The sequence below is a fragment of the Pangasianodon hypophthalmus genome, chromosome 21 (assembly GCF_027358585.1).
Source record: "Pangasianodon hypophthalmus isolate fPanHyp1 chromosome 21, fPanHyp1.pri, whole genome shotgun sequence".
Classification (NCBI taxonomy): domain Eukaryota; kingdom Metazoa; phylum Chordata; class Actinopteri; order Siluriformes; family Pangasiidae; genus Pangasianodon; species Pangasianodon hypophthalmus.
Genome location: NC_069730.1, coordinates 17,756,038 through 17,780,408, shown reverse-complemented (window position 1 = coordinate 17,780,408; position 24,371 = coordinate 17,756,038). Strand labels below are relative to the sequence as shown.

The 24,371-nt window shown below is 37.8% G+C and overlaps 1 protein-coding gene across 1 annotated transcript in view; it reads right to left on the bottom strand.

Moving 5' to 3' along the window:
- Positions 1–2,918: 2,918 nt before the first annotated feature.
- Positions 2,919–24,371, bottom strand: part of egfra (epidermal growth factor receptor a (erythroblastic leukemia viral (v-erb-b) oncogene homolog, avian)) — a 66,630-nt gene continuing 45,177 nt past the window's right edge. Inside the window, exons 13-28 of the mRNA XM_026946216.3 lie at positions 23,787–23,919; positions 23,318–23,408; positions 22,137–22,294; positions 21,981–22,019; positions 21,749–21,893; positions 20,799–20,921; positions 19,692–19,790; positions 16,779–16,964; positions 15,311–15,466; positions 13,969–14,044; positions 13,615–13,761; positions 13,242–13,339; positions 12,630–12,797; positions 8,479–8,520; positions 6,764–6,857; positions 2,919–5,265 (exon numbers count right to left, since the gene is read on the bottom strand). Of these exons, the coding sequence (XP_026802017.1) occupies positions 4,913–5,265; positions 6,764–6,857; positions 8,479–8,520; positions 12,630–12,797; positions 13,242–13,339; positions 13,615–13,761; positions 13,969–14,044; positions 15,311–15,466; positions 16,779–16,964; positions 19,692–19,790; positions 20,799–20,921; positions 21,749–21,893; positions 21,981–22,019; positions 22,137–22,294; positions 23,318–23,408; positions 23,787–23,919 (2,108 nt within the window). The 3' untranslated portion in view covers positions 2,919–4,912. The remainder of the gene's footprint in view (positions 5,266–6,763; positions 6,858–8,478; positions 8,521–12,629; positions 12,798–13,241; positions 13,340–13,614; positions 13,762–13,968; positions 14,045–15,310; positions 15,467–16,778; positions 16,965–19,691; positions 19,791–20,798; positions 20,922–21,748; positions 21,894–21,980; positions 22,020–22,136; positions 22,295–23,317; positions 23,409–23,786; positions 23,920–24,371) is intronic.

Below are 24,371 nucleotides of genomic sequence, written 5' to 3'. Positions count from 1 at the left end.
ATATACACTGTATAGGTCATGCCTTATACTACTACTGATAATAATAATAATAATAATAATAATAATAATAATAACGAAGAAGAAAAAGAAGAAGAGGAAGAAAAAACACTTTCTTGCACGAGAACTATAGACCTGTAGTGTATATACACTGTATAGGTCATGTGTTATAGTACTACTACTACTGATGATAATAATAATAATAATAATAATAATAATAATAATAATAATAATGTTAGGGTTAGGGGTAATTATTAGTATTATTGTTGTTGTTGCTGTATTTATTATTATGTGCCCTGGACTGGTAAGCATATTTGCGATGGTTTTTCTCTATTTTATAAACATTTACTATCTGTGTTCTTTTTACAATGTTTCTATTATTATATTATTATTAAAGTTTACATATATATATATATATATATATATATATATATATATATATATATATATATATATATATATATGTATATCCCATAATTATACACAGCCATAATATAAACAACACAAAATAAACAGCCCTTATCTCTGAACAGGAAATTCAGTATTATTTACAGCACTACTCGGATCTCTGGGTATTTTCCCCGCTCGACTTTCGAGAATGACTATAAAGCTATAAAATAAATCTCTGCTGCCCCCTGGTGTTCTGATGCATTAATTACACAGAGGCAGACGCCCAGCAGTTGTAGTCATGTTTCTCTTTACCACAAATACAGTGAATCATTCAAGACATGCTTGATGACTAAAAAGGACCAGATTAAGCATCATATATATATACAAACTGCATGTTTAAAATATTTAGTGCTTTTCAAGCTGCTAAAATCTTTGATTTCAATGGTACTGTTCTTGCATTTTAAAGCTTTGTGAATCAGTAGAACAGTTCAGCATTATTTACAGTATTTGCATGTTCATATTTTAATAATGCATTTTCCTGAGAGAGACCAAATCGCAGGACTGGCAGAGAGGCACTATTGGGCTTTTTAGGCAAAACCCTTACAACTCAACTGCTGAGCTATACACTATATGGCCAAAAATATGTGCACACCTGACCATCACATGCATATGTGCTTGTTGAACATCCCATTCCAGATTTATTCCCCTCTGTTATAATAAGCTCCACTCTTCTGGGAAGGCTTTCCACTAGATTTTGGAGTGTGGATGTGGGGATTTGTGTTCATTCAGCTACAAGAGCATTAGTGAGGTCAGGCGCTGATGTTGGATGAGGAGGTCTGGGGTGCAGTCGGTGTTCCGGTTCATCCCAAAGGTGTTCAGTGGGGTTGAGGTCAGGGCTCAGTGCAGGACACTCGAGTTCTTCCACTCCAACCTTCACACACCATGTCTTCATGGAGCTCGCTTTGTACACAGGGGCATGCTGGAACAGGTTTGGGCCTCTTCGTTCCAGTGAAGGGAAATTGTAAAACTACAGATTACAGAGACATTCTAGACAATTTTGTGCTTCCGAGTTTGTGGCAACAGTTTGGAGAATAACCACATATGGGTGTGATGGTCAGGTGTTCACAAACCTTTGGCCCTACCATGTACAATTTGATTGAACTCTATATCAGATTTACTCTATATCAGATTTTAAAAAATGTTTTTATTTCGATCAGATATTTTCTAAGCATGAATACATGTGCATAGTAATCATAACGGTGAAAACATCCCCTACCTGTTCAACTCATTTCACCTCTATTCATTCGACTGAAATAACAAAAGAACATGTGTATGATGTGAATAGCAGCCACTTCCTGTAATCATACTTTATTTATTTATCTTTTTACATAGACCATCCAAGCATGTGTGATTTAATAGCTTACACATGCTAAATCACTTCATTCAGGAAATAAGATCTGGTCAGTGAAACTACAGAACTGTGAGCTATTGTTCCACTTAAAACTGATTGCTTAAACAGTTTTATGACTCGGTTTCAGGGAAGACGTCAGGTGTGTACTAAGCTACTTTACGATATTATCATCATATAATACAGCGTTAGAGTGACGTTTGGCCTGCACTGCCGGGCCTTTTCAGCATTGATGGATCTCTTGCCAGTCGAACAGAATTATAGGCTGTATATGATTTTGCCATAATTTTGCACCTTATACCATAGTGCTCCTGCAATCTTGATTCTGATTGGTCGGAAGTAAGTTGATTAATTTTCTGTAACAGCAGTTCTGACTGGTTTGTATTAAATCTGCTTGTTCTAATACTACAGTCACAACTAACACAGGAGCTTGTATGAGTCCCGCGCCACATAAATGGATTAAAAAATGTGGCGAAGTTTTCTGTGAGGAGGATTTATTTAACATTTATGGAAGGAGTCTCCAGTGTCAGTGCTTCGTCACAGTCAGAGGTGAAGCTGTAAGTTTTCCACCACAGGAAAGTCTTCAGGACAGGAGTTTACACTTCGCTGTAACATGACAAGCTATGTTTTTTGTGTGTGTTATGAATTTCAAGAGAGGGAAAAATAAGTATAAGTATAAATAAAATAAGTCATAGCAGGAACTAATTTGTGTCGCGAACATCCACAACATTAAATGTAACTATAAACTGATTGTAAAAAAAAATTACAGTCTTTGGCAATTTGGATGAATAAAGTAATTTGGGCATTCTGTTTTAGAAAATAATATACACATCAGGTTGCATCACATCACCACACCCACTGATTAATTTCCTATTACAGCATGCCCCAAAGTGTTTTTAATCCTTATAGAGTACATGGTTGCTTCTAAGAGCATCCTGATTGGTTAAGACTTTATCTCTGGAGCATAAAGAGAGCCCAAGTACAGTGCCTACCTGAGGCACAGCCTTGTCCTGAATAGAAAGTGACAATATTTATCCATGGTTAAATATCAAGGAACAGTTTTGAGAAAAAAAAAAAGATACCATCAAATTTTTTTCTTAAATTCACCAATGATCAAACCAGATTTGTAAAAAACACACACTTTATTTACTTTTTAAAAGTAATAATTATAGTCAAGAGGGCGTACATGAAAACTTCAAGGAGCAATGTTCCAATAATGTTTTTTTTTTTAAGCAAAAGGTGAGCCAGGGAAGATTTTTCCCAGCTGAAGAATATTCAGGAATCTTATTGTATACAATCACACATTTCTCTTTTACACTCCTTTACACTGTCCATAGCACAACCTTAACAGTTTCCCTAATGCTTCGCAAGCTTTAACAGTTTTCAACAGTATCTCAGTATAAAATTTCAAGAATGCAACAACACAACGAGACAAGAACTGATTTACAGACAGGGAAGGATACATGTGTGACTGTACACAGCTTGTATGATGCAGAATAACATACTGTAATAGATGCAATAACAGAAAACGTCAGCCGTATCTCTCTGTCTTGTGAGCGTACCGATCGCCTGGCGGCTTGTTAGACCGACCAACACTTTCAGCATTAAAATGGCGGTCAGTTTTTCCTGCTGTCTTGTTTTTGAATCGCAGAAACGACGTGTGGCTCAGCCTCTGTGTTCTGCTGATGAGAGACTGAAAGCTACACGTGCTACAGAGCACAATCTGGTTTGTACAACGCGTGATGCTCGTGAGCTTCTCTTGATGGGTTTCTTTTAAAATCGTTTTCACATTCGAGGCAGAAAAATCTGATTCTGGGACTGTTTGAAGGAAGGTGCAATCATGACATGGTTCTCATACAGAAGACGTTTTTTCTGACCAGGTTGATACTTTAGTTATGCTGTGAGTGAAGTTTTTTTTTTGTGTGTGAAATGGGAAACAATATGCACATTATTAATTGATGTATTATTAATTTAGCCTTTTATTCAAACCTGCTCAATTCCATACAAAAATATTTTTCATGTTTGATGTTTTTAGCTCCATATATACTATAAGGTCATTGTCTTCTCTGCAGAGCCACAACATGTCTTTCCCTGAAACAGGAAAGAATATGATGAGGTTTCAGGACTGATGTGGATAAAATTTAAGTGATAAAAAAATATTCACTTGAACAGGAAAGAATGCAGGGATGTGAAAAGGATGTTCACTTCCAGTAGTAAATTTTGCTTTGTGCTAAGCTCATCTTTAACTCTTTACTCTTCTGTTTCTTCTGACAGAAAAAAAAGCTCAAATGGAGGCTAAAAGATTTCGCCCTATCGTTGTAAGATCGCGAGTTCAAAACCAGACGATGCCACGGCCATCCGTGTCCGGGAGCCAAGGGAGTAAACCTGGCCGTGCTCTCTGTGTGGGAGGGGCATACTCGCTCTTCTCTGTCAATCACAGCGACACTAGCCAATCGTGCGTGTCTGTGAGCTCATGTCTGCGGAAGAGCACGTGTTAGCCCTCACCCTCTTGCTTGGTAACTGTCGTATAATAGCTGGTGGGTGGGAATTGGCATGGGGCCAAATTATGAAGTTGTATAGAAAAAAAATGCTAAAATGGAGAAATTGGTCATTAAGTAATAGTAACAATAGCTGTGTATTATTTATGCATGGCTTGTGATCTTAATTTCTGACTGCCTGCACGAGATCCCAGTCCAATACACACCTTCAGACCAGAGACGTGTTCCCTGGATTGCATTTTCGAAGTGCTTTCACACTCAACCAGTCACAGGTGCAGAAAAAAAAGTGTAAGTGAGAAAACCTGCCCTAAAATTGCCAAATTTCTGCAAGCTTCAAGTTCGATCTTGAAATCTAATGATACAGGATGTGCTCAAATCCTGTACATAGTTAGACTGTGAATCGGATTAAAATTCGGAGATTGATTTGCAGTCTGTTGTGGCATACAGGTTTGTGGCTTACACACCGTCCAGCTCCAAAGAAACATAAAAACTTAAAAACTCTCAAATGAACCAACAAGTTCATGGCAGTTCAGAGCCTCCACCAAAGCACTGCAGTACAGCCTGCCTGCATAAGTCCAGTCACATCGCTTTTACAGAGTCCACACCCTTCTGAAGCATGCTAGTGCACCTCCACACCCATGTACTCAGAGTTCTCTGCGGCTGGGAGGTGCCCGTTCGGCTTGGTCCCCACCGGAAAGAAGTCCTGCTGGTAGTCGGGGTTGTCGATGCTGTTCTGCGCGATGTAGCCGTGCCCGTTCGGCTGCTTCTGGCTGGAAGTGAGGGGGGAAAAGAGCTGAGAGTGGGAGGTGTTTAGGTACTCGGGGGCGGAGTTAGGAGAAGTGATGGTCGCTGGGTTTCTGAAGCAGTTCAGGTAGTCCTCCTCGGTCTCGTCCAGGGCCGCACGCGCAGGGTGCTGATAGATGGGGTTGGACATGTCCGAGAAAACGGTGCTGCCATTCTGGTTCATGTATTCTAGTTGGAAAAAAGAGACAGAATTTTAATGTTTCAGGAAACTAAAGAATACTTGCAGCTAATAAGTGTCACATCCAACCAAGACATTTCATCTCCACACCAGCAGAGGTCCCCACCCCCTGAATACTAACCACTTCCTGTGTGCAGACTATATAAAGCCAGTTCAACCTTTAAGTCATTGCGAAGTCTTGCCAACTTCTCGTATGAGCCTTATCTCTTGTGATTGTTATTGCCACGTTCTTGACCTTTGTCTTGTGTTTTAACTACTCTTTGGGCTTGCCATTTGTCTGGACTGTTTGCTATTCTGGTGGTTGACCTTTCCCCGGTTCTTGACCTTTGCCCGTTATGACCTTGATCTTGGATTGTGTACTGGATTTGTTATTAAAACCTCCAGCACATGAATTCTTACTCAAATCCTTTTCATCACAATGAGATGCCTGTCCAGGACAAGCATTCTCTATGACATGTCAGTCACATTACTACATTTGGAGTAGTCTTAAAATATAAGGAACAGATCAGCAAAGCCTGTTTGATAGCCCATTGGGTGAATTTCTGTGAGCAAAGGTAGTTATATTACCTAAAATCCTTTCTCAAATAAAAAATGCAATTACTCATCTAAATAAAGCATCTGGTAAATGCTAAAAAGTTAAACTAGAAAAGTATAAATGCTTAAATTTATGTCAATTATGAAATTAAAAATGAAAGTACATGAAAACTCTCAGAAGAAGAGCACATTGTTTTTAGTTCCTGGTGGTTAATTTGTTTTTTGTTGTTGTTGTTGTTTTTTTTGCCAAGGAATGTGGAAAAACAGCTTTGTAGCTAATAACTAGCTGTCTCAGTACAACTGCTGTGTACGCCTTATGATTATAGAGAAATGTAGCGATGTTTCAAAAATAAGTAGAAATTTTCCTAGTAAAAATCAAAAGCATTAGGGGAAAGAAAATCTCAAGCAAACTTAAGACTTAAGTACAGTAACAATCTAACTTTACCTCCCACTTCTGGACTGGAAGTTAAGCCATTTAGAAATATGGCAACTTTTATTCTTTTTTGTTTCTACATTGTATGTGATATGTTTGATGTCAATATAATTAAATAAAACACATTTTCCTTGAACTTGGAAGATGTGGCTGAGTCAGTCAATTACCATAAATAAGAGGTTTAAGCCGGATGGGATCTAGTTTTCAAAAGCATTTGCTCATATTATGTGTTCAGAGCGATACTTCCTCAATAATCTTATGACGAGATCTGTGTTAACGTATTCAGGAAATGGAGATGTGTGTAGACAGTATGATTCACAGCGCCATCACTAAATGAAAGCAATGACAACACGCCTCGCTTTCTTAGTTAGTAATGAGTAAGTATGTAGACAAGTTCTCCATTATTCCATCCGGTGGTACCGCCTAACCACTAGCCCTGACTGATTACTCTCGAAAAAGCTAAGACACGTAAAGACAGGTTGAGCGGTGATGTCCACGCATGACCTTTAACCCTTGTTTACCTGGAGCAGGCTGGAAATCTCCATCCAGGATGCGCTCAGTGGGGTCGGGGATGTAGCGCAGCATGAGGCTGTTCTCACGCACCGGCACGAGAGCCTGAGACAAACACAACAGCATTACTCGCTAGTACAGACGTGGTATTCAGAGTTACCTGAGAAGCTGGTGTTACGTAACTGATATTACGCGCACGGTTAGGCTGAGGACAAAGTTAGTAAAGTAAAATAGAGCTCAAAACCCTAAGCGACAACAGTCAAAAGAAAACATTTCATTAATTATCAATTTCAAATTGCACACTTATAAATATATTCAATTGCTCCTGAATATAGTAGGTGAATTTATTAATTTTGAATATCCTGATATATATGAATTTATTAATTTATTCTTATTATTATTATTTATATTTTAAATTAAATAATTAGAAGATAATCAAGCATATTTTTACACATATTTATTAATAACAGGTTCGAAATTGTCTTGTTCTATTGGCAGATAATTTCGTATTTTATAAGTATTTATTGCTAGAATGAATTATAAATAATTGTAGACTTATAACTCTTTAAAATTTGGCAGTAATGTGTTTTTTCTGTTAGCAGATTACATTAAAAATCAGTGAAACTGAAATGAAATCTTTGAATCCAGGTTTCTCCCTTTTCACTTTTGGTGCTAGAACTTTCCATGTTCTTGAGATACAAGCAAAAGAGAAATCTTCTGTCTGTAGTTTTCAGAAATATATACAGCAGAAAACGTCAAACGATCACGTTAAAGGGTTTTCATGAAAGGGTATACACATATCCAGAGGTGGAAAGTGACAAACTGCATCATTATAATCATAGTAATTTTATTTTAAATCATTTGATTTCGAGATCCAGTTAGAATAAAGCAATTTCCTGTCTAAAGTCTACACTTTTCATCAGCAGACTGATGAACATCGCTGGTGCAATTGATCAGGTATCGTCAGTTAAAAACGTTTTAAAGGAAAAAGTGTGATAATGTTCTGCAGATTCTGTGAACTGAAACCTGTGGAGAAATCAACATTTCACAGCTCAACATCCAACCTGCAGAAACATGCACAGGTACGCCTGTGCTAGCTGACTGAGCTAGACTAGCTAGCCATATCTTTTGTTCGTTTGTTTTATAGTATATAAGCTCTTCATTAAACTTAACATGTCACGTCGATGCTCCTGTTGTGTTAAATATACCCAAGTGCTTTTATAGGATATAGGAGAATGAGTAAAGGGGAATCTTTGCTAGCTAGACAAATGTATGAGTTAGCGTAGCAAGCTGCTGAAAACCTTAAGTTTACTAGCCAGGTATTTTCAGATTAATAGACATGTAAAAAAGTAATTTGTCAAGTAATTACTTGACTTTACAAATGCATATACAACTTATTTACTCTTACATGAGTAATTTATTATTTATTATTGAATTTATTCCTACTCAAGTGAATAATTAGTACAGCAGCTACATTGACTTTTGTGTTTTATAAGTCAGTGTGTTTTATACTCTTTCCACCACCACATATATGCAAGCACACCTAACCTGAAACTCTAAATCTCCTCTCAGACGCAGTCACTGCAGTCTGAAAGTCTGCAGCCGTTGATCGATGATGAATACGAGGCAAAGCACTACGAGCATCACTGTACACAATACAGCGCAAAAAAGTCCACACTTGGTTACACAAGAACCGCTCCTGGGCTTTTTAATATAAATCACTCACCCCGTTCCTGTTCTGGCACGACCCGATGCTGCTGTTCAGGCTCTGAAACACGAACAAGAAACACGGCGTTGTTAACAATCCCAAGAGGATTTTATAGTTTAATTGTGCTAACTGTTTTTAAAGTACTCTCGGCAAACCACATAGAGAACTGTAAAAGTAGTACTAATAGCAAACCTTACATTAAAACTGTTAAAGCAAACCGACAAACTGTGGGTTGTGAAAAAAAAGGCATGTTTTGTATGTATACCGAATTATCTACTGAACTTAGACTGCCATCATCACCCAGATGAGGATGGGTTCCCTTTTGAGCCTGGTTCCTCTCAAGGTTTCTTCCTCATATCATCTCGGGGAGTTTTTCCTTGCCACCGTCGCCACTGGCTTGCTCATTAGGGATAAATTCACAGTGATAAATTTAAATATTTACAATATATTTTTGTGAATCCATTTATTTCTGTAAAGCTGCTTTGTGACAATGTCCATTGTTAAAAGCGCTATACAAATAAAATTGAATTGAATTGAATTGAATCATCTAGTCTATTGAGTTGCTTTTAGGTCACATGACCAGATATGCACTATTTCGATTTCCACTCTGATGTTGACTGTTAGTCGGATTAAATTATTACACTATGATGAGCTGCTTCATTTTCATAAAAGTATACCAATTCAGCTCTGAATGCAGAATAAAGCATGAGCAAGTCAGTTCTTCATCATACTTGCTATGAAAGTGAATCATTTCCCTCTCTTTTGGACGAGGTAAAGTACACTTATATTTACATTTCATTTGGTAGACGCTTTTATCCACAGAGACTTACAGCTCAAAATCCCAACACTGACGCACACCAGTTCCTGTTCACTGTCAATTTGTTCTGTAATTTGTTTGTTATGCATTTACGTGCATAATGTTTTTTTTCCAGTCTTTGTCTTTTTTTTTTTTTTTTTTTTAATTATTTTCTTATTTTATGCTTTTCTTTTTTGTTTACTTTATTCTCTTATTTCTCTTGTACAGTCAAACTGTCTTTTATTTTGCTGATATAATTTTTCTTTTTTTTTCTCCTCAGTTTTTTTTTTTGTTTTTTGGTTTTTCAGTCATTTTTTGTTTTGGGGTCTATTGTTTTCAATTTTTTAAATTTTTCTCTCTTTTTTTAAATTCTTATTTCTCTTCTTTTTTCATTTCCTTCTTTTTTCCTCTGTCCCTCTCCCTGACTTTAACAGTCAACAAAACTGTAAATTTATATGTTGATGAAAAACGTCTTTATCCTCCGAAGATGGGTGTGGTAGCATTAAAATATTCAGGTTAGTTAAACAAACATCTAGAACCTTCTTTTGCCTTGAGGCCTCAAAGGCTTAAGTGTGAAAAAAAGATCTCTTCCTTTGTTTTACTTCTTGTTTTTCTCACCATCTCTTAGACTCCATAAAAATGTAAAAATCTAACTTTATATACTGCTAAAAAAAACCCAATCTATATTACGTGTTGAAAAAATCTCTAACCGCAGTTGTTGATTCTGATACTCACAGTTTCTCAGGTTGTGACAAATTTTGCATTTAATAGTCACAGCTGTAAATTTTCTTTCTTTTCTGCAGCCATTCCTCTTTTTTTGTAGCTGATCTCTGGTCACTGAGTTTATGCCTGTTTAAGGTCTATATCAGCTTTATGTCTCTGCTTAATATCTCCAGACATAATCTATCTGATTTCATTCATTTCCCTGAAATCCTATTTCCTGTGTCTTCACACCTCCTCGTTATTGCGCTACATGTCATTGTGAAATCTTATCGATGTGCTCTTCATGCTTGAATGCAGCATTTCAACTACGGCAAAGTCTGACGTGTATTTCTAACTGTACTGTTTGTTATAGCTCTGTCAACATTTCCTTTTCTTCTTGGCCAAGCCACACGTGATGGATGACTGAAGACAAGATAATAACTTGTCTTTCAGGCTCAGCTTTGCTTTACACGCAAGTTTTGAATAGAAAAGAATCAAATTTCCTGTAAAATTTAAGAAATCATCCACCTAAGCTAAGCAAGACGAGGTCAGGGGGTTCTCTTTTTTAAAGCACTCTTTTTAAAGAGGGAAAGGAATGAAACAAGCTAAATAGGCTACCATGTGTGAAGACGAGATCCAGTCCATAAATGGCTATAGCCCGAAGTCTGTGTTATATAAACCCCACTTCATACAGGGTCCCTTTTTTCCCCTTCAGCCAAATGTTTCTGAAGAAGAAGTTTAGCCTGCAAAGGCAATCACACTCAAAAGGCTTGGGGGAGTTTAGCGAGCAATGGGCAAGAAGCCAAAATGCGCCGAGGCCATTTCTGTGATTCTTTCAGTGCACAGTGCTCATTAATCAGTGGGCACCTGGGAGGAAGCGGGGGTGCGGAGACGGCAGCACACGAGTGAACAGGAAACGGGTGGAAGAGTGAAGCTGGGCCAGAAGAATGCAGGCCAGGTAGAAGATCTGCTTCTGCAGCAGGGGCTCAAAGTAGAGTGCTCAGGCTGATCTGACATGCAGGCACACAATACCCAGAAAGTCTTAATAAGCTACATAGGGGAGTATCATGGTGCTATGAGAAGTATATCACGTTATAAGCACTCTGTTACTAAGGGTATGCAATGTAATCCTCTGCGTATGGTTACTGTAATCCTCTGCGTATGGTAACACAGGGGCACCACTGATCCTCTATTACTATAAAACATGGAGTATAGTAACAGAGTGGCAATATTTTATGTCTGCCTTTTCACTAAAAAACATGCACTATTAGAATAGTTGATTAAAATGAAATTATGGGCCTACCCTAATACTGTATATGCAGTAGGGCAATCTTATTACTATAAGGTATGGAATATTGGTACTCTATTCCTATATCCTATATTCCTATTGCTGTAAAGTGTGGTGTATTGGTACTCTATTACTACATAGTATGGCGCATTAGTACTCTATTACAATTAAGTATGGTGTATTAGTACTCTGTTAATATAAAGTGTGGTGTATTGTTACTCTATTGCCACATAGTATGGTGTATTAGTACTCTATTACTGTGAAGTGTGGTGTATAAGTACTCTATTACTATAAGGTATGGTGTATTAGTACTCTATTACTGTGAAGTGTGGTGTATAAGTACTCTATTACTATAAGGTATGGTGTATTAGTACTCTATTACTGTGAAGTGTGGTGTATAAGTACTCTATTACTATAAGGTATGGTGTATTAGTACTCTATTACTGTGAAGTGTGGTGTATTGGTACTCTATTACTACACAGTATGGCGCATTAGTACTCTATTACAATTAAGTATGGTGTATTAGTACTCTATTAATATACAGTATGGTGTATTATTATTGTTACAATGGAGTGTGGTGTATTGTTACTCTATTACAATTAAGTATGGTGTATTAGTACTCTATTAATATAAAGTATGGTGTATTGTTACTCTATTACTACATAGTATGGTGTATTAGTACTCTATTAATATAAAGTATGGTGTATTGTTACTCTATTACTATAAACTATGTTGTATTAGTACTCTATTAATATAAAGTATGGTGTACTATTACTGTTACAATGAAGTGTGGTGTATTGTTACTCTATTACTATAAACTATGTTGTATTAGTACTCTATTAATATAAAGTATGGTGTATTATTACTGTTACAATGGAGTGTGGTGTATTGTTACTCTATTACAATTAAGTATGGTGTATTAGTACTCTATTAATATAAAGTATGGTGTATTGTTACTCTATTACTACATAGTATGGTGTATTAGTACTCTATTAATATAAAGTATGGTGTATTGTTACTCTATTACTATAAACTATGTTGTATTAGTACTCTATTAATATAAAGTATGGTGTATTGTTACTCTATTACTATAAACTATGTTGTGTTGGTATTCGATTACTATAATGTATGATGTATTGGCACTTGATTACTATAAAATATGGTGTACGGGTATTTGACTACTAGACATTATGCGGTATGGGTAGTTTATTATCTATTACAATAAAGCTAAATATTAAATATTTAAAGTTAGAGTAAGTTATACATACCATAGCGTTTAGCTACCACAACACACATTAACCACCATAATGATTGGGGATAAGATGAGTCTACTATGAGTATATGCATGCGTGTGTGTGTGTGTGTGTGTGTGAGTGTTATTACCACAGAGTGCAGTAGGTGTGTACGAGACGTGCTGGGGCTGCTGAAGAAGCCATGGTTGGGCAATAAATACTCATCGGCATCCACGGCCTCGTCCAGATCCACTCCGCTCATCAGACTGCGGTAGAATCTGGAGTCTGTGGGACTGGGCAGGTGCATCCGCTCATCGCCCTGCAGGACAAAAATACAAAGACACACTGCATTTTTATCTGCCTTTCATATTTCATACACAATTTAAAAGTGCGTTAACAAAAACGAGTCTAAAATATTAACGTTTGGAAAGGCACATGTATATTTACACCACAATGATTAAATGTTAAATTCCTGATTCTGAGAGGGTGTTGATTATTTTCTCTAACAGCAGCCCTGATAGTAGGTCTGGCTGCAAGGTTTATATTAATGCGCTCATTCTAATAAGTTATTGCTTCTGAATAAAGTAGCCAACTGGGAAACTACTGTCTCAGGGCTAGTTTTCTACCACCGCACAAGAAATAGGTGCTGATACTTAGGAATGCTATAAATACTGGTGATAAATCTATCAGTCGGACTACAAAATATAATAAAGAGGCTAATTTAAAATAATGATTGCAATGCACAATAAAAAATGCAGCTCACCTGAATGACTAGGTAACGTGTTGGATCTCGTGCCATCTTGGAAAACTCTGCAATGAGCTCCCTGAATCTTGGTCTGCTGTCTGCGTCAATCATCCAGCCTGAGATAAATAAAAACAAGATGATGTGATATTTGTATTTAGTGAACAACAGCTTCAAACTACCGCTAGTATTTATATTTATATTCACTGTATGTTTGCACAGTACTCAATATCCTGTTATTTCATATCGTGGCATTTCACCTTCAAATCATATTCATATTCATATTCATATCATATCATATCACTGGCTGCCTCAAACGTTCCTCATCTGTTCTTTGATATTATCATCTCAGGAGAAGATACACACCCCAAACCTCTAAGCCTTCAACACTTACATTTGACCATGATCATGTAGACGTCGATGGTGCAGATGGGCGGCTGAGGGAGTCTCTCTCCTTTCTCCAGGACCCCGGCGATTTCACTGGCAGGAATTCCATCATAAGGCCTCGTCCCGAATGTCATCAGCTCCCAAACGGTCACACCTCCAGAGACAACCACATGTTAAAAGAACAGCTCTTTTAGCTAACAATATGCCAAAGAAGTGACCCAGAGAAGTTAACAGTAACCTAATAAGTTATATTCATTGCTAGTACATTCAACAAATATCCTCTTATGCGTACATTTCTGTGAAAGAGTAACTAGATGCACACTCGCTACTCTTTCATGTGCTATTTTGATGTATTTCTTACCATAACTCCATACGTCACTTTGATGCGTGTAGGTCCGGTGAAGGATGGATTCAAGGGCCATCCATTTTATCGGCACCTAAACAGAGAGGAAACATGACTAGGGTTAAATATGAATCCTTACAAGAATGACTTCATCACTTTAAGGACAAAACTGCAGAATTGTAATGAAAAAAGTCACCCTGAACAACTTGCATAGCAATATTTATAACTGATATATGACATGTTTAAGACATATTAAATTCTGAGATTTAGGTTTAAACGTTTTTTTATCGACATGTTGGTCTAGTTTCACTTTGGGTAACGCTTTCCTACATTCTCATTCGACTACCTCTTGATAGTGGTGCAGTGGGATTTAGCCCTCGTTTCATCTCTACCTAAAGATGCGATGCAGCGGCGCTTTAGTCTTTTATTCTGTCCCGCTCAAACAGATCAGCTTCCAAAGCTTCATCTTTTTTAATGCTTATACCGCTGTCAACACCATCACACGTCAACTCATAGATCTGAGTCTCTGCTGTAACTCAGCACAACTGCATCACTGCTTTCTGGAACTTTGAGTCCAACGTTCGCATCAACACCTCTCCTGCTCCTACACTGGATTTCTCATTAATATGACGTTGAACATCGCTGTAAAATGAGTGAGTAAGAAAAGATGCTCTTGAGGTCTGTGTGGCGCAAAACTGCTAATTTCTAACAGCGAAAATGCAGCATCAAACAACAACTAAATTAATACTGGTCAAAAAATATTAAATGTAAATATATTTAATGTGCTGCAGGGTGGGTTTTCCTTTAGGTTCATATAATTGGAGATGGTTATAGTTTTCAAAAACTGATTAAATAATAAAGTTCTTGCTATTCATTATTCTTTAGTCATTCTCCAATGGTAAAGCACTGCAATCGAAATCCAAAATTTAACCATTTAACTATCACGCCTAGGTTTCTCTTAGCATTTTCTGCTTTCAAAGATGAAGAAAATATGTATTGAAAGATGTATTTTGGAGATGGAAAGTAGTTTTGGAGAAGGGGTATACTTATGAACAGACTCCATTTGCAATAATTGTGCAAAGAAGCTACTGCTAGGGAAATGAAGGAAACTGAGGGATTTTAGTGACCGAACATTGACGGATATACAAACAGTGGATTCTGCCAAACACTACACGCTCTAAATGATAAACAACATTTTAAATGGCAAGTATATGCCAGAATAAACCAACAGACTCCAAACACAACCATCGACCGTCATCCATAACGCAACATCCTGTCCCTCAGACATCGTGTAATGTATTTAAAAATCCACCATCAGGACTGTACACACTCACTGTACACACAGACTGTACACACTCACCTTCCCTCCGTCTGCGTGGTACGCTTTCTCATCAGCGCTGAGGAGTTTGGCCAAGCCGAAGTCAGTGATCTTCACATGCTGAGGGGTTTTCACCAGCACATTGCGCGCGGCCAAATCCCTGTGCACCAGGTGGCGCTCTTCCAAGTAGTTCATACCCTGAAATAAACAGCAAAACACAATTTCCATAAAGAGAGAAAGGATATAAGAAATAGAGAGAAGGCAGAAGCAGCTGGTTTTCCTTTATAATAATAAGTATATAATAAGTGTTTTTTTTCATGTCTGCAAAAAAAGATTAGAATTCACATCATTACACAGCGATGATTGATGAGATGTGGATTAATATTTATTGCTATATGATGCAGGTCAAATTTCATATTTGAAAACATAATGAGGCAACCAGTGTGCTTCATTCCTCTCCTCACCATCATCTTATTTCATATTCAAAGCACTGGGGAAGTCAAATTCATTTCCAAGGCCATCAGGGAGATCTGACAAATGCTGACAAATATTTTTATCTGCCTTCCCGCAGAGTTTATCTCAGCGTATCAGTGTGAGATAGACATCAGAGCGGAAAGACAGATGCGATTCCCGTGATGACAATGATGAAAAACTGCTCCGATAATCGTTTTTATTTATGACTCCTCATGGACTGATATAATATTGCTCAATAAGCAGAGTCACTAGAGAAGCAAGACGGATTTCTGGAAAAATATGACTGATCTCTTTTGAGAATTATTTCCCATAACACACACACAAGCTCAAAAGTTTGCATCCCCATTCACATGCCCTGATTAATTTATATCAATGTGCCTCAGAATGGCGTTTAATGCAACATAGCTCTTTTTTTTATTTTTTTTATTTAAAGCACAAATTCTCAAGCAGGGATCAAAACAACTCTTATGAGACCTAAAAAAGATAATATTGTCCTTTCATAGCGCTGGAGAAAGCGATAAAATGATTTTAAGTTGTGTAGAGAGACTGTTCAGCAAATATGAAGAGCATAATTTAGAAATGAAAGATATATGGAGACAAAGATATGAATAAAGAGTGGAAGATAAATAACTGAAAAAAAAAAAAAAAAACGGCATAAACCTGAAAAAGTCCTTAGAGGTTATTATTAATACTTGTTGTTTTTGTATAGCGTCTTTCTAACATTGAACATTCACTGTACAAAGAAAAAAAGATCCTAACATTCCCATTTTAACATTTATGTTACTTGTGATCATAAGGAAACTTAATTAAATGTCTTCATTTTAAAGTGTACAAACTTTTGCACGCAACTCTATAATAATGGATTACCACTGAAAACCCCAGCGCTAAAACGCACAAAACTTGCACAATAAGCCAAAAGCAGGTCTGTGTATTTGACTCAGGCTTTTGCACCCTACTGTAAGTGATAATTGGCTTTGGTCTGGCTCTGTTCTTCCTCGGAATGGCGGTTAGCCAAGATGGAGTCCATTTTCCATACCTTAGCGATCTGCACACACCAGTTGAGCAGGTGCTGCGAGCCGATGTTGTCCTTGTTCGCCTTGACGTAGTCGAGCAGGCAGCCATAGGGCATGAGCTGGGTCACCAGCTGCACGTTGGAGGTCAGGCAGATGCCCAGCAGACGGCACACGTGCGGGTGTTCCACGCTCGCCATCACGTAGGCCTCCTGAAACCACAGAAACTCATGCGAATGAGAATTTGCAGCAAACTGGAACTTAATTTTAAGACAACACAGAGTGACGGCATGCTTGATTAGCATCCCAGTGTTGTGAGTGTGTTGACATTAGGAATAACCTAGCATGCTAATAGTTAGCTAACGAACAGCCTGGGAGCCCTCGAAAGAAAAGAACTCCTTATTGATTTTTTCATAAGGAGTCTTTTAAACGTAATTTGCCTTACAGTGGTGAACTTCCTCCTCTCGGAGCTAAGGAACAATCTGCTCACAGTAGAGTGATTTTTACTAGGTGGATTAATTAGCACACACAGATGACAGACGATCTTTTCAGAATCGTAACAAAAAAAAGGGCAGCTAGCGGCTCCCGCTAGCACCACACACAGTAAAATCGCTGTTAAACATTGCAAGAGAAATGCTAGCCAGGCTCAAATAATATCTTTCACCTTATTATTAGCCAAAATGTTGGACAACGTCTTGCTACTTAACTATGCTATACTTGTTTGTTTCACTTATTCTGTATTAATGCACTCAACAAGCTAACTAGCTTAATATGCGTTATTACATTATGTTAGCGACTACTTTTTAGCCTTTTCCAGTCAGCACACTGTAGCTGTCATGGGCTAGCTAATCAATTTATCATTTGTCCACCCCTGACAGTAGTTACATGCTAATATTTGAGACAGAACCTAGATTGTTTTTGCAAAGGGAGAAAAAAATAGATCTGAGAGCACCAGATTCAGTAGTGTTTAAAAAACAGGCTGCTACTAAGGAGCTAGCAAAAACGACTAGCACAGTGAAACAGTAATTATAACCTATATGGTTATGTGTGTGAGTGTGTGTGTGTGTGTGTGTGTGTGTGTGTGTGTACGTGTGTATGTGTGTACGTGTGGTTCAGCACAAATCTTCAGAGTAACAGTGGTGTCATACCGGAATGCAGCTTTACCAGAAGGCGCGAGGGCGAATGAAGAAAAACTTAGCATTAGACTTAGAGACAAGTCACTTTCTGGAAAAAATCTTAATCCTCAGCCAATACAAATAACTGCTCCTTCCCTCTTCAGTCATCAGGGAGTCAACAGCGTGTAATCCAGATGGTTCCTCATGCAGCACATCCTTATTAATATTTGCCGGCCTGTTCCCTGTCACATTTCTGCTTCTGTAAGTTCTTCTGAGTAATCAAAGGCAGCCGTGTTTACATATCTGACTTATCTTCAGAGTAACCCTACCATCCAGGTTATCGCTGAAAACACATCCTCTTGTTCAAAGCAGATTTTCTTTTAAACTATTATTTTTTTTAGTCTTTGGGAAGACCTTTCCGCTTTAGGGTTGAGGATGAGCGGCTAGAGCAGAACTCCCAAGAAATACTACGACATGTAACGCTGTGGGCCATTTCTGCACAGACTCTGCATTCTTTCTTTCCCAAAAATGTATTCAAATAGTCAAAGTAACTATATTGAGATCATTTTTACACTTAATATAAGCATTAAATATGACAAACCTTTGTTTTGTTCTCTATCTGTCTATGTATACAGTATATACATGTACATATGCACACCACCCTAAAGAAAACCACACTTCCAGGCGTGTTTTATTCTCCTTATACCGCAGGAATTTGCCAAAGATTACGATATTATACTAATTAAAGAACAACACATGCTGTACAACAATACTTTTTATCCATTTAAAGTTATGTTTAAGGTACTGGAACAAGTTAGCTCCTGTTATCACTTACATTATAGCAGCTATACACAGTTGTTTCCTCACCTCTCAGCCTCTCCTCTTTTCCTCTCTCTTAAGTTAATAAGTCAAAAAATGCACTTTATCATGTTACTGAAAAACCAGAAAGCTCAAACTCCTCTGTCCCAAAGACTTTGCCATGGGGGAATGCAGTTCAAAGCACTGACACTGGAGACTCCTTACAGAAAACTTCATCATATCAATGAAAAAAATCTGTTTATAGTTCGACTTTATGTGAGCATGTCTATGTGTTACAAGTCTCTGGGAATTAGTTGTAACTATAGAAAGATATATAATGTATCAGAACGAATATAAACCTACCGTCAAAGACCAATCAGAACCAAGAATTCAGAAGTGCTGTGATTATATATAGCTGTACATATATAAATATATAATAGCATTGAGCTGATAAGCTTGTAAGCATATAAGTTAGTAATAAACACATGTATGTGATCTCTATAAATGAACAATACAACTCAGAGTGACAGACTAGGTATTGTTGAATCAAGGTGAATAGAGGTCAAATTACAGGCAGGGCAGCTGCTTATGTTCGTTTAAGGCCAAAATGTACTGTCTGAGTTTTCAAATGCTGTGAATAAAACATTATTTTCACACAACTTGAGAATTTGTATATTCAACTATATGTAACGTGCAGTACAGTTTTTTTAAACTAGCGTCTCAAGAAGAATTTATGCTTCATGTTAAGGTTGAGTTCATCACCATCATAACATCATAACGTCATCATCATCATCATCATCATCATCATTCCACAGCAGTATGAGTGCCAAATGAAAAGTGGTACGTGTGCTGCTTGGTTCATCTAAAGCAATGGAGCGTCCTGATGCTAAATATACCATCTGCTTGACTCTCATGAATTTCTAATCAAGGGCAAGTGCTAAACATCATTCTAGCACTGAACCACACTAGAGTCAAAGACATTATAATCTGTGATCCTGTAGTGCATCATGATTTCAAAAAACTCACATCCAGGATCTCCTTGTTAGCTTTCTGCAATGTGGCCTCTCGTAAAACCTTAATGGCGACGGGAATCTTCACGTCTTCTCCTTCGGGGACCCATAAACCCTGCATCAAGAGATTTAATTCATCTTCATATGAACATTGATCACTTCAAAACATATAAACAGCTTTCATGAGCCAGTGGCACAAAAGAGTGACGTAAAGCCTAGATATAAAATGTCTCAGATGGAAAGCCAAACAAATAAAAAAAAACTTCTGAAAGTCCAGTGAGGATTTAATGTCTCAATATGGAATAAAAAATTTTAAATTAAATTACATTTACTAGAGCCAGGAAGTCAGTCATTAGCACATATCCTGGGAATGTCTACTAATAGAGTTAAACTGCTCAGCTTCAATTTTTGAATTCTGCCAAATGAATAAGTATGGTGGTTTTTTCCAGAGATCATAAATTGCTGTTTGCAGTCAGTTGCTGTTTGGTTTTATTCTTCACACGTGGGATTGCTGGACGAATGTGGCTAAATTAAATATGTACAGAATATTATTTTACCATAATAGCAAGTCCTGGTATGATTTATTGTTTTATTCCTCTTATACCACAGTAATTAGCCATTTATTATAGTATTTGCTTTAAATTACAGAATGACACAGTGTATATTTTATCTGTTTATAGTTACATTAAATGTTGCTGAACTGACCAATCAGAATCATGATTTCAACAGCACCATGATATTAATGTATTTAATGTAAATATTAAATACAAATATTATATAATTTTTAATGAATTGCAGAAGACTAAACCTAAACTAGCATTATAACTGTAAATTGAAAATAAATTTAAAAAAAAAAAAGCTAAATAAACTGAAACCATAAAATTTTTTATTTGTTATACTGTCCCAGCAATACCTGGATCTCCTGTATAGCTATTCTTTTACTGTAAAATAATTATTATAAATAATATAATTGAGCAGATGTAGACATCATATTTCAAAATAGTGGGGTTTTTTTTCTCAAAGAAATACATTCAGATTTGAGTTGTAAAAGAGTTGTATAGGGTCATGTGACTTCTGTCTTTCCTACAGGTCATGTGACCTCGGAAAGAAAAAGGTTAGTCACCTTATACACGGTGCCGAAAGCTCCGGAGCCGAGCACTTTGATCTTCTTGAACTCGGTCTCTTTGAGGACGCGCAGCAGCGCCTGGTTCGGAGCTTCTCCGCTGGGAGTGAGAGGCTGCACTAACTGAGAACACACACACATACACACATGTTCTGTCAGGAAACGTCTCTACACACTCAGTGAGGAGCACATCCTGTCGTGATGTGCTGCTTCCTCTCCCATGATGAATGATACAACACTCAGCTTTGTTAAGAGTGTGTCCTACTATCAGTCTACTGGTTCAGATAACAGTGTACAGAGTAACAATGCTCTCTTCACTACTGAACAACAGATGTCCCACTGACCCAGACCATGTCTTTACACTGAAATTACAGGAATACAATCGCTAAATGTTTCTAAAAGACCTTAAAATAATAGCTTCGTAGCAAGATGAGTGATATTTAAGGAAAGAAACACACAGCTCCTCTTTACATGGGTGTGCAAAAGCATATTTTCATCATATTTGACTTTTATTTTACACTGTTATATTAATATGATTTTTCTAAATGTTACAAAATTAAAAAAAACAAACTTTTCTTGTGAAGTTAATTCCAGTCCGTGTCATTTTAGTTCTGTGAATAGCACTCAATTCTAATGAATAGGATTACAGCAATATTATTCAACACCCCCTTAAAACTGCAGCGTGTTATTAAAGCATACAGTATTATTCAGTAATTATAGTGAAACTTGTAAGATAAGCAGGAAGCTCTGGGACTTGAAGGAAGGAATAAAACATGTTAGAATGTGTGCATTAATATGAATCTGGGATTTTCGTTGCAGTCTGTACGACTGTCAATCAACCTTCTGATCAGTCAGAACTGAGAATTCAACAGCGCTGTGGCATAAATGGTTTACTCTTTTACTAAAACTTGAGTGTGTGTGTGTTTTCAGGGTGGGGTGTTGAGCCGAACCTCTCTTTCCTGCAGTAATCTGCGCAACGTTCTCTTCCGCTTGATCTTCCGTCTCCTGATTAAAACGGCCACGGCCAGGCAGAGAATGACGAAAGCCAGGAGCCCTCCGACCACGCTGGCGGCGATGATTGACGTGCTCGTGTCACTGAGACCAGAAGAGCTCGTTGATTTAAATAGAATAGGTTTTATTGCTGTTTTTAAAAGCCAGACTTTTGTCTTTTCTTATTCTTACCTTGTGCCTTTGCAGTCTTGAAGTTTTGGTCCAGTGCATCTAAAAAATGATGCACAATCATAATAAAGCAACAACAGACAGTACAAAGCATGCAGGAGAGAAGATATCTAATCTAATCCAAGGTCAAATTGGCAGGAAGAAGATTGGTGCTCTTACCCCTGGGTGCAGTTGGGGTGGCAGAGCTGGCACACCCGCTTGCTGTCTGGGTATTTCCACACGAGCGTGTCCTTCTCCCCGGGTACCCCCTGCGGGCAGCGCGACACGCAGTGTGGGCCGTCTTTGTAGTTAATACACTCCTTACACATGTCAGGACCCTGCAACCCAAAACACCAATGATTACACCATTACACCATTATAGCTTCGTCTTCTATAGCCTGATTTATGCTAATCTAATGCTAACGCTAAATATTTTCCATCTAATGTGCATGTAGCTACAAGTAGCTCAAGGACAACACGCAACATGAACACAACCTGCAGCAATTTCTTTTACTGTTTGTGAACTAAATTCCTTTCAAACTATGTGTGCATTATTATGAACTAACTAAATAGCTATCATGCTAACTAGTCAGCTTACTATATAACTAGTGTGTTAATTATCTAGCTTGCTAACTAGCTAGCAAAGCAAAAGAACCTGAAACAGACCAGACTATCATGTATAAAGAGCCAAGGTAGCAAACTCCACTTCAGCTGAAAGAAAGAAAGAAAAGGTAGACAGACAGACAGACAGACAGAAACAAAGAATAGGTAGATAGATAGACAGAAAGAAAAGATAAACTGATAGCAAGAGAGAAAAGATAGATTGATAGCAAGAAAGAAAGAAAGAAAGAAAGGGCAGGTAGACAGATAGACAGACAGATAGACAGACAGACAGACAGACAGACAGATGGACAGATAGATGGACAAACAGATAGATAGATAGATAGATAGATAGATAGATGGACAGATGGATAGATGGACAGAAAGACAGATGGACAGACAGACAGACGGACAGACAGATAGACGGACAGATAGATGGACAGACAGACAGATGGACAGACGGACAGACAGATAGACGGACAGATAGATGGACAGACAGACAGATGGACAGACGGACAGACAGACAGATGGATGGATAGATGTACATTCCTCCTCCCCGAGGAGTGATCTGGGGCAGGGAGGTGAGAGCGAGTTGACAGACGTGTGATAAATGTGTTTTGGAAGGCAGGGTTGTGTTCCATCCCTACAGACTGCTGTCTCAGAAATGACTCGTTACAAAACTCTCTCCTCGTGCTTCATTACAGATCCGTTTTACTTCCTGTCTTTAACTGTGTTTTTCGAGATTTCTTTAATCTACTCACAGGCCCGGTGCAGGTATGAGTTCCGTTAAGAGGCTTGCACTCGGGGTCACACTCCAGACACGTCTTATTGACCTCACACTCACGTGGCTCACTGTTGAAAGAAACACAAGTTGCATTATTCTCTTGTTATGCAAACAGGGATAGAGTGTGTTCCTCGCTAACTACAGATTTAGCTCTGGAACGTTCTGTGAGATTGCTCAGACACGTACGAATTACTGCTTCAGGCCAGACGTCTTAATAATTATGGCTGCTTTCGCATTACAAAGGGACCCAAATCAGAAATATGAGACACTCGGAGCTACGGTAGGATGTACCGTATACTGTACCTGATACTTCGTCATGTGACTGTAATCGAAATTCATCCTGTGTCTGATCTCACACTTCACTGAAAATGTGTGTACCACTGATTTTTTGTTGGCGAAATGGTTGTAACCGTGACATGCACTAGAGCGGTCCAGATCTGACTCACCCCTCCAGGAGGTTACAGGAGGCCACGCAGCTTTTCTTGCGGCTGTAGCTCACGCAGCTGAAGCACATGGTGGGCCCCGGACCCCAGCATCCGTCAGACGTACACATCTCATCACAGGTACGGTTCTGCGCCGCTGCAGAGAACAGAGAGACCAAGAGACCACGGCGTTAAGAACACCTCAGGTCAAACGCATTATTCCACAAGTCATACGTTTATGTTTAAGAAATTGCATAAGGTCCTGAAGATCATTATCAAAATAAATGTAAGTTCTCTCAGTCTTGTTTCGTTATTTACAATGATATGATGTTGAGGTCTCTTTGAAAGTACAACCCTGTTTTGAAAGTAAATTATTCATCAATAAGCAACCACATTTTGTGTCTTTGCTAATTCTATGCTAAAAAAAAAACAATCCTCAAAATCCTTTTGTTCAGCACTTTTGCTTATTTACGAGCAAAATGCAACCTGTAAGCAAGGAAACCTTGTAAAAAAAAATGTATCGTTGCATGAAATTAAACGCATGTTTTCTTAGATTCCATGTTGAAAAATTATAAAAACTAGTTTAAAAGAGACAATGTGGAAATGATA